At 41.1% G+C, this 10,870-nt stretch overlaps 1 protein-coding gene across 1 annotated transcript; it reads left to right on the forward strand.

Annotated features, from left to right (window-relative positions):
• Window positions 1–217: 217 nt before the first annotated feature.
• TRHR (thyrotropin releasing hormone receptor) lies at window positions 218–10,616 on the forward strand. The gene is made up of 3 exons (XM_042036415.1): window positions 218–1,384; window positions 7,504–7,884; window positions 8,692–10,616. The coding sequence occupies exons 1-3, from the start codon at window positions 584–586 to the stop codon at window positions 8,695–8,697; spliced, it is 1,188 nt and encodes a 395-aa protein (XP_041892349.1). The 5' UTR covers window positions 218–583; the 3' UTR covers window positions 8,698–10,616.
• Window positions 10,617–10,870: the final 254 nt, after the last annotated feature.

The following is a 10,870-nucleotide window of genomic DNA, read 5'->3' on the forward strand; positions in this document are numbered from 1 at the left end:
GTCATCTCTCCTTTGTTTGCCAGCGTGGGTCAATATGATCAATACTGTCATGATAGCTGTCTGAGAGCAGAGAGCGAGAGCAGCGTGAAGCAGGAAAACTTCACAAATCCCTCTCCTTTCGCCCCCCGCTCTGTATCCACCCTCGGAGCGCTGTGGCTCCTCCTGGCCCGCGGCGCGGCTGGAAGCTGCCGGACGGGATGGGCTCAGCCCGGGCGGTGCTCAGCAGCCGGCGCTGCAGGAGAACTCTGCCCTTCCCACCGCCGCAGGCAGGAAACTCCCGCCTCCACAGGCTGGGCTTTCATGAATGCCTCAAACCAGCTGCGAGAGAACAGCCTTTTAGCCTGTGCAAGTGAGCTGGGATCTTAGAGGGATTAGCCCGTCTGACAGTTGAATTTACAAGGACTGAAAGTCCAGGTGCTGCTTTAGGGGAAGTGGAGGACGGTACAGGAATGGGACTGTGAGTACATGGAGAACGTGCTCTGGGGCTGCAGCTCACCCACGCTCAGCTCCACTGACCCTTTTGCAGGGGACCATGGGGAGCAGGTGCTGAGGTCGAGTGCTGGGCAGAAGCAGTAGTGGCCTGATGAAGATGGAGAATGGCACAGGAGATGAGCAGAACCAGACTGGGCTGCCACTATCAAGCCAGGAGCTCATTACAGCTGAATACCAAGTGGTTACCATCCTCTTGGTCCTCCTCATCTGCGGGCTGGGCATCATGGGCAACATCATGGTGGTTTTGGTGGTCCTCAGAACCAAGCACATGAGAACTCCCACTAACTGCTATCTGGTGAGTCTGGCCGTGGCAGATCTCATGGTGCTTGTGGCTGCAGGACTACCCAACATCACAGAAAGCCTGTATGGATCCTGGGTGTATGGCTACATTGGGTGTCTCTGCATCACTTATCTCCAGTACCTGGGAATCAATGCATCTTCTTTTTCCATTGCTGCCTTCACCATTGAGAGGTACATAGCCATCTGCCACCCAATCAAAGCTCAATTCCTATGCACTTTTTCAAGAGCCAAAAAGATCATTATTTTTGTTTGGGCTTTCACCTCCATATACTGTATGCTCTGGTTTTTCTTGCTAGACCTTAATACAGTAGCCTACAAAGAGACTACTGTTGTGTCCTGTGGCTACAAGGTGTCCAGGAGTTATTACTCTCCTATTTACATGATGGACTTTGGTATATTTTATGTTGTGCCAATGGTATTGGCAACTGTCCTCTATGGCCTGATTGCTAGAATACTGTTTCTGAACCCCATTCCTTCAGATTCAAAAGAAAACTCTAAGACCTGGAGGAATGTTATGGCTCACCAAAACAAGCCTGTGAATTCCAAGATGACTAACAGGAGTTTCAATAGCACTATTGCTTCTCGAAAGCAGGTAGGAACAACTATTTGAAATGGCTTTCTGAATTCTAAACTACTTGTTCCAAAGCTCACTTGTCTGAAGCTGTGGAAAGAGGTAAAACAAATTCTTCCTTTTTTCTAAGTAGTCAATTTTAAATTCTGTGATACACATATACACATATAAATATGTATTTTTTTTCTTGACTATACATTATTACACACTGCAAGGACCATTAAAAGAAACAATATTTTCTTTCCTCTATCAAAATGCAATTAGGAAGTATCAATTATGAATGAAACATTTTTAACTATAGTTTCTTTATTTTACAGCCTATTAGTAATCTCACCAAATATAAAAAGTGACTCTTGACTTACTTTTGAGATCTGAAGAGAAGGAAGTAGCCTGGGAATTTGGGAGACTTGAGGTTGAGTCCCAGCTACGGCACTGTCACTCAGCAAATGCAGTCAAGTTGTAAATTTTCCTGTCTCTAACTCTCCTGTGAAAAGTCTGTTTAAGGAAGTCTGTGCATAAATTGCTTTGTAAATGCTAAATATCTTTATTACTCTGTCTCTTGTAAAATATTTTTATGTATTGATGGCTCAAAACTGAGGCACAAGTTTGACTAGCTTCTTCTTGTATTGTTGAATATGTATGCTGCTGTGTGTAATAATACCAGTAGAATAGAGTTAGTGGATTAATTGCTATTTGCAGTAAACCACACAGCATGCAGCAGGCAGCACAGCCAGTGCAGTGACAGGAAACACAGGGCGCATCCTTTGCAGCTGGCTCTGGGGATATTCTTTGTGTTCTTTATATTCTTATCTCATGTCAATTGCTACTGTTTATGGGAGGGACCATGTTCTCTTATTACAGAGATGGCATGGACCTCAGAAGTTAACTGAGCTGCCTTCTAGAGCACCGAGCCCTCAGAGAGCACTAGAGCTCTGCTTGGAAACACACAACAGAAATACATGGACTAGGTTATATTTAAGTATGTTGCAAATTATAGTTAATAGTCAGATAGGAAATGTTTAAGGTTGTTTTTCTTTGTCCATTAATTAGTAGAAGAAGATAATCTGCTCTTCAAGTTCTTAATATCACTCTATGCTTGATTACATGTGCTTAGTATCGTGAAAAACAGAAAAATCTTGTCCATTGAACACTGATTAATATGGACACTGTTATATTATAAAACCAAAAAGTGATTAGAGTGTGATATCTTTTATTTCTTGTAAAGACAGCAAGACTTTCCCTAAAAGTCTAAGTAACCTGATGGATTAAAGTGGCGTCATTATAAGTAAAGCTAGAATTTGCATATAGTACAACACAGGAAGCAAAGCAAGATTAGGGGGGCATCATTAGTAATATTTTTTTGTATAATAGCAGCATGCAAAAGATAGGCAGTGGTGTAAAATGAGAAAAAACAAGTACATATGCAAAAAAATCTAGACTCTCAACAGTTAGTAAGACACAGAAGGGAAAATTTCTTGCCACACTGACAAGGACATCTATAGCTGACAATACAGTCTGGTCTGAGAGTGAGTGCTGCTGAAATGTGAAGCTGTCTGTGTGTCCTCTCAGAACTGTGTTTACGTTACAGGGATTGAGTAGTGTACAATACCCAGCATGTGATCTGTAGAAAAAGTGACTGAAAATGTGGTGTACACTTCCTACTTCTGTAGAAGTTCTCATATTTATCCAAGAACATTTCTATAAAATTAAATTTATGCATGTTTCTCTAGGGGGGTTGGTTCCTGCTGAGAATGGGGGAGAAAATGGGAAGTACTCTTATTCTTCATGATCCAAGATAAGGACAGGCAGACAAACTATCAGTTATTGTCATGGGCAGTGCAGACTCGACTTGGGGAAAATTAATATTGCCAATTTATTGCCCGTTGCTATAGCCACAAGTTACACTCAGTCCCTTCCCTGTGACAACCAGCAGCATGAGGCCAGAGAGTGTTGCAGTCGGGTTGCAGAGGTTGGTCTCTTGTCACTCCTTCCTTCTCACCCTTTTCCTCTGTTTCAGTGTGGGTCCTGCAGCCCACAGATCCCAGAACTTTTTCTTGTCCATTCATAATATGAATACTGAATTACATATGTGCATGGAGGTTTCATACTTTCCCAAAAGGAATTCCTACTTTTCTCAGGTATCAAGGGGATTGACAAAAATAAATGCAGCATTACATAGCAAACATGTTGGTTTATACTTGAGATGGAATCCAGCTCACTTAACAGTATGTGTATCTCACAAAGTTAGTTGATCAGTCCAATCAAATAATCTAAGGTCATAATGGCCATCATGGTCAGTTGTAACAGGTAGATTTCCCTCTAGAGAAAGTCCTCTCAGACAGTGGTGCAGTCTGTGATGACCTGCTCACCAGAGAAATCCGTCTGTTCTCTGACAGCAGAGCAAGCACAGATTCTAGCTTGCAGTGCAAGATAAGTTTTGCATGGCTTACATGAAATCCTCAATCTTATCACCTGGCTTCACTTGTGGTGTTAATATATCAAGGCCTTAATCGTTCTATTTATTTAATCCTCCTCCTCATTGCACAACTTCTTTTTGATTATGAAATCATGGACTTGCAATGAACACCACCAGGCACAAGAAGAAAGACGTTATTACGTAGCTTTAAAACACCAGAGTGACTATTGCTTTTACCTATCAGTGTAAGAAAGATTAGTATTCAAAGGGGAAGGAAGCAAATACTACACTGTTTGTACCAGGATAATGAAAATGTTTAAGAACATGTCGCTAGAATGACAAGCTTTTGGAGAAGAAAGGAAAAGGAGAATACTAGTTCAGAATTAAAATACTGGGACACTGTTCCGTAAAATATATTTTAAATATTTTTTAGAACATCCTCAGAAATAAAAAGATAGGGCTTGAAGAATATTTATATGCAGCCAGGACCATATTCAATCTCAAGCACTTTGTTATTCAAACTACACTTGAAATTTGGACTAAGCTGAAATTGCTCAAAGTCTTTTTATTATGTTTTCAACCTCCCTAACTAAGAATAATTTGTACCCTGAGCATAGGACATACAATGCACATGCACCAGAAAAGAGCAATCAGTGTATGCTTGCCTTCACCCAAGCAGTGAATTGAGGATGTAGTGCTGCTGCTTTCAAAGAGCTTTGGTATATGCTTACAGGTAATAAAAAGCATGTTCTTTTAAAATTTGTCCTCTTAGCACTCCACTGATGTCAAATAACTAGCCTCCTCCCAAGTTATATTTAGTTCTGTTTCATATGAAGTGATTTGAAAAAGGATATGGCATTTTACTTAAAGAGGACCAAACTTTCCTCTATACTATTTATGTGCAGCAATAAAGCCTTTTGGTGTAGATAAGAAAGCAGCTTTGGCCTCAGTCATGTGTTTAGATGCTAGGTTCACCTATAAAGCAAATTCAGGTGAATTTGTGTCAGAAGCCCTGAGTGGTGCCTCAGCCTGCAGTGGGGTGACACAACCACACCTGGTCAGATGGATCAGGAAACCAAATTTCCGCCTGGCAATAGAGATCTTGTGAGAGATTTGTTATTTTTGGCAGCTTTGGAAGGATATGTACTGCTGACAGTTTAAAATTATAGTGAATTCTCCTCATTGTCCTGCACTGACTGAACCACCACGAGATGCCATCAAAGAGGTGACATCCACAGGTTCTGCCTCTTCTCTTGCACTGAATGTAGACTCTGTGGCAGCATATGCCTTGGTTCATTGCCCTGAGCAAAATAAAAACCAGCTCTACAGAGTGCTTAGTTTTCAGCAGTAGAAGCTTGTCATAGACGGAAAATGCTCATCCAGATGCCAATATACACAAATTCAGCTAATAATTTGCACACTACATACGTACATACATATGTATTTTATATATATATTATATCTATATTGTGTATATATATGTGTATATATGTATGGGTATATATATACATATATATGTATATATATATGTATATGTATATATAATATATATTATGTATATATGTATATATATACATATATATACAATAATATGTATATATATATACATATATATAATATATTTTATATATCTATATGTTTGAGGTATATGGGATACAGTCACTTGAGGAGTAACAGTCTTTTTTCCATTGCTGTACAGAGTTAATTGTGTGACTCTGAATTACCACCCCTCCCGGACAGAAAGAATAATTGACTTCTAGTCCAGGTTCAAGCTGATAGCTGCAACACTGCAAATGATCCTCTGAGCAATTTTTCCTGAAAGACACGCTCAGAAGAAATGGAAATTTCCAGTGAATGGTACATACCATAAAAGAGTGCCTTGCTGAGCTTCCGGTAGCAAACTGTTCTGGTGCCTGTGTAGGCTATTATGCACTGAATGCCTGAGCTGATGGAATACATCTGTTGGTTTGGCTCTGTCCCACTGTTCATCCAGGCTCCACAACTGGTAGCTTTCTCTCTTTAAATGTGGATTATTTTCTACAGTGAGTGATTGTTCTCCACTGAATGGATTTGCTCAGTTTGGAGGCACAGGCTGGAGCTGAACTGGAGGGATCAGAGGCAGAGGTGAGGAGTCCTGAGTCTTCCTGAGTCAGAGTGGGTCAACTCTCTCCGTGCCACCATGTTCACAGAAATGGCCCTTTTAGGAGTGGTTTGGAGATAAGGAGAGATCATCCTTTGAGTTACCTGGAACATTCACATTTGTATTTTGCTTTATTACAATGACTGTGCACAAAAAATTATAAAAAGACAGTCTAGAAGTCATCATGAAATGTATCAGTCTAGTGACAAAAAAGGAGGTAGTATTTCTCAGTCTTATTTTTTACTTCTACTGAACAGAGCTGTAGAGAAATCAAAAGCAAGGGTGAGGGGAGGAGAATTATGCAATAAAATTGCAGCCTTTGAATAGGTACATTTAAAGACAGATAAATAGATAAAGATACATCAATTTGCAGAATAACTTTGATCTTCATCACATTCTTTATTATAATACCTATAACAAAATCAACAATTGGCTTAAAAGCGTGTCTTTCTAGATAGATAGGAGAAAATACATTCATTAGGCAATGCAATGGCAGGTTTCTACATAATGAGCTTATCTGAAGACATGAGAATGATATACTCTTTCATAACTTCAAACTAAAACCCACTTCTAAAACTAGCATGTGTTTGTGAGTGACCTTAGTGGAGTTATCACCTCTTGAAACTCTTATCAATCTATGATCAAAAGAAGCAGTTGTAGCTCACCAAAATATGTGCCAATGCTTTCCATTTCACACAGTTAACCAAGTCATCTCTTGTCTTCCATGAGGCTGTGCCACCATATCATCCCACGTCACATTTCTCTGTACTTTCTACTTTGTTTATTACCATCTTTCAAACTTTCTTTAATATAGAGACTATTGAATACTGTCTACACTAGAATTAAATTATTTACAAAAGAAAGACTCTTTTCAAAGTTGGTGTCAATAATTTTTTTATTATTTTTTATTCACTTCATTTCAGCTATCCTGGGTATTCCCAAAGGTTGTTATTTTCTTTTTTCAAAACAAAATTACACAACAGAGTAAAGTTCTTATAAGAATCAAGTTTTGCTGATAATCCTTTTTTTCCTGGCTCTGTAAACTTTGTTTGACTTTTCAGAGTAAACATCACATAATGAATATCTAATTAAACATTGAGGATTTGAGGAATAGTAATTAATCTAATTGTTCTCTTTTTTGCCTTATTTTCAGCTTTGGGAAATTGTTTTAGGCTGACTGTTAAACCAGATAAGCTAAAAAGGCTTCATGTTCAATTACTCTCAGGCTGTACTAATCTAAAGGAAGAGATCTTATGCGGTTCTAAAAAAATTATTTTAGATCCTCTCTTTCCCATTTGAATCAACACCCCCTTCCAGCATGAGAAGTGAAAAAGTCTAAGGACAGCTTACTGGGGTATCATCTGGAAAGAGTAATTTAACAAAAACTAGGACAAATTTGGAGCCAAGGTATTTTGTACTTCCTGCTGTAGAAAACCTTTCTGAATCAAATATTTGTCAGAAATTCCTACTGAAGAATCTGTCCATAGTTTTGGTTTGGCCCTAGAGGTGTAAGAATGCACCTGTCCATTCCAAGGGGAGTATTAACCTTCTGCCCCTCTTCTGTCTCCTGCTGTGTTCCCTCAGGTTACCAAGATGCTGGCTGTGGTTGTGATCCTATTTGCATTCCTATGGATGCCCTACCGCACCCTGGTTGTGGTCAATTCCTTTCTCTCCAGACCCTTCCAAGAAAACTGGTTCCTGCTATTTTGCAGAATCTGTATTTATTTAAATAGTGCCATCAATCCTGTAATTTATAATCTCATGTCCCAGAAATTCAGAGCAGCCTTCAGGAAACTCTGCAACTACCAGCAGAAACAGGAGAAGAAACCTGCCAGTTACAGCATGGCCCTAAATTATAACGTCATCAAGGATTCCGATCACTTCAGCACTGAGCTAGAAGATATTAGCAATACCTACCTGTCCTCTGCAAAATTGTCCATTGGTGATACATGTTTGTCATCCAAGGTAATAGTTAATACATTTCAGTGTCTGCTGTGGAGCCCTCCAGAACCAGAGCATGTTGCTGGGCATGGGGCTGTGCTGGGGTAGTTTTCAGCCGGGGCAGCACCCCAGAGGGCCAGGAGAGGCTGAGAGTGACAGGCCATGCACCAAACAGGGCATGGCAGGGAGGGACAACTGCCTGGCTCTGGAAAGGAATGTTTTCAAAGTGCCTTGTGCCAAGCATGATGGGACTTGGAGGATCTGAAGCATGGGGAAGGATGGGGAGAAACAATTAGATTAAGCCTTACCTTCTGAGAAACAGAGGGCTCTAGTGGAGCATCAGAAAGTGGCGCTCAGGCATGGTGTCTCACGTACACATCTGGCAGGAGGGTGATGTTGGTGTCTCAGCTCAGTGATTCCTCTGGGCATGCTCTGGCTGGCTGCAGGGAGGGCAATGGGTCATTTTCTTATGCCTTCCCCCTGACTCCAGCTGGGGGTTAACCAGCCTGGTGCCACCACACAGCTGGCGCTAAGGAGAGGCTCTCTCACACACTGGTGCTCTGATTCTGAGACTGCTGAAAGCACCCTGCATTTCTGTCCTACCTGCAAGCATCCCCATGTGTAGCACACTTCTTTGACCCAGTTCTCTTGATGATGCGCATTACTGTTTTCATGATGCTTTTTTCACAAAATGCTACCTAAATGCTGTTCGTAAACCCATACATTTTAGATCTTAAAAATACAAAGACGCTTAGTTTTCATTTGCTTTTGCAGATGGGATGAGTGTAAAATAGTTTTTTCTCAGTTTGCTTCTTCTCTCCTCATTTTCAGGCCTGAGGCCCACCTTGTTCTGAGTACGCAGCCGTATAAGACGTTTGGATGCTCTGTTCCCACCAACTTGTATGAATTGTACAGACATTTCTGCTCACAGAATTGCAGAAGCTGCCATAAATGTTTACATACCTGCCTCTGCCCTACAAGAAAATGCAGCGTGTTGGGGAGTGAAAAGAGTGTACTATTGAGGATAACTGAATGAAGTAATTAACACAACCTAACTTTAGGCAGGTGAGGTGGCTTCAGTAGAATACCTAAATCCTTCTTCCCATTAACTGGCAGAAGAGTGGTCTGTGATCGCAGAATGAGCAAGGCTTGCCAGGACGTATCCATGGGCTTAGAGCAGGGCAGTGGATGATACTCCCAGTGGAGGTGAGAGAGAAGGAGAGGAGCTGCTCTAATGTGTGGCTGCACTGGCCAGTACCTGGAGGACCTGTCCAACAGCCAAAACTGCTGCTGATAGCAGTAATTACTGGCCAGTAACTCCCTCCTCCCACATCAGTGCAAATCTCATTGCAGCCATCATAGCAATCAATAAACAGGTATCTGATGGCAAAGGGCACAAAATCTTTCCTTTCTTTGGTTTATTTTTACCTTGAGCAGCGTGAAATAGGAAGACCATTCAATGAATTTGCAGCAGGGAACAAACAAATTAAAAAGTCAGTAGGAAGCATTTAAAATATCTTATATTTTTCAGCAGTCAGGTTTACAGATGTATCACTTTAAATGTAAGTCTCAGCTATTACTGAATCCTGCTGGAACTTGACAGGTATTGAAGAATACGCAACAGGTGTTTACCAGCTCCTTTTATCTTGGTTCAATACCAGTTGTGTCTAAGAGCTCTAGAGGGGATTTAGAGCTTTAATATCAATAACGTCTGGGGAAAAAAGGAAAATTCAGATAAAAATGACATTTTAAAATTTTTTTGTCTCAAGGTTTATCTATTAGAATACTTTTGGTCATAAAGCGTCAGAAGAGAAGTTATCATGGCTTTTCACTTGCCAGCATAGCCCCTTCCCTGCTCTTCCCACACAGGCCCATGATAAGCAGCCTGGGGCTGTAGTCTCCCTGATATAGCTGCAGACAAAATAACATGTATTGCTTTAGCATTGCTCTAGAACAGCTCTTGCTCTTGCTAGAAGTATATTTTTTCACTTCTGTGCAGCAGAAGCTCAGGAAAGTGCCTGTGTATTCCTGTTTGTCACAAACATTTTGCACAGCTTTTGTACATGACATTTAAAACCTGTAAAAAGCCTAATTCACAGAAGCACAGAATAGGTTGAGTTGGAAGGGACCCACAAGGATCATCGAGTCCCACTCCTGGCCCTGCACAGCACCATCCCCAAAAGTCACGAACCTGTCCAGTGTGGGTGAAAGAGGTAGCCTCTACAGCATTGTAAGGCTTTCCTATCCAGTATTCTTTTGCCTACATAGCCAATTCAAACCATTTTCACTAACATTCAGCTCTATTTGCAAACTTAAAGAGAGCTAAAAATACCCTGACAGGCCTCAGATTTGAATGTTAAAACCGTGAACCCTGAACCCATGTCTGCTGCATTCAAAGGACTCTATTGGGCACTACGGTAAGGAGGAAGCAAACAGATTGCCCAGAGAGGTTGTGGAGTCTCCCTTGCTGGACATATTTAAGAACCATCTGGACTCAGTCCTGTGCCATGTGCTCTGGGACGACCCTGCTTGAGCAGGGAGGTTGGACCAGATGATCCACTGTGGTCCCTTACGACTTTACCTGCTCTGTGAGTCTGTGATTTTGTAAACAATCTGTATCCTGCTCTGTCTGCATCCTTGCTTTAACTCCTGTTTTACCTTTGCAGAGTTCCACAGGCACTTTCTGATGCCTTTTCCTGGTCTTAAAATCAAGAGTCAAACATGGTTAGAAGGGAAAAAGGGATTTTGCCTTGGTATTTATTTTAAGGATCCTTAGGTGCACTACGTTAAAGTCGAATGCACTGAAATGCACACTGCAATGCTCACTCTCAAAAGATCTGGTATAACATTATAGGTTTTACTAATTAGCATATCTATCAAAAATTCTCCAATGAGAGGCTTGAATGAGCCCCCTCCTCCCCAGGAAACCTTCCCCTGGATGGTTCTATCTTGGTTTACAGAATGTGTTCTGGAGAGGACCTTGGGCTCTGGGGCATACTAACCCCTACCT

This window comes from Corvus kubaryi, unplaced genomic scaffold (assembly GCF_017639235.1).
Source record: "Corvus kubaryi isolate FWS band 111438036 unplaced genomic scaffold, C.kubaryi_AGA036_p1.0 37385, whole genome shotgun sequence".
Taxonomy (NCBI): domain Eukaryota; kingdom Metazoa; phylum Chordata; class Aves; order Passeriformes; family Corvidae; genus Corvus; species Corvus kubaryi.

Bases quoted from the DNA above. Each gene is read 5' to 3' on its own strand.
- TRHR (XM_042036415.1), top strand. From the start codon at position 584: ATGAAGATGGAGAATGGCACAGGAGATGAGCAGAACCAGACTGGGCTG. The intron at 1,385-7,503 runs GTAGGAACAACT...GTGTTCCCTCAG, and splicing joins CTATTGCTTCTCGAAAGCAG to GTTACCAAGATGCTGGCTGT.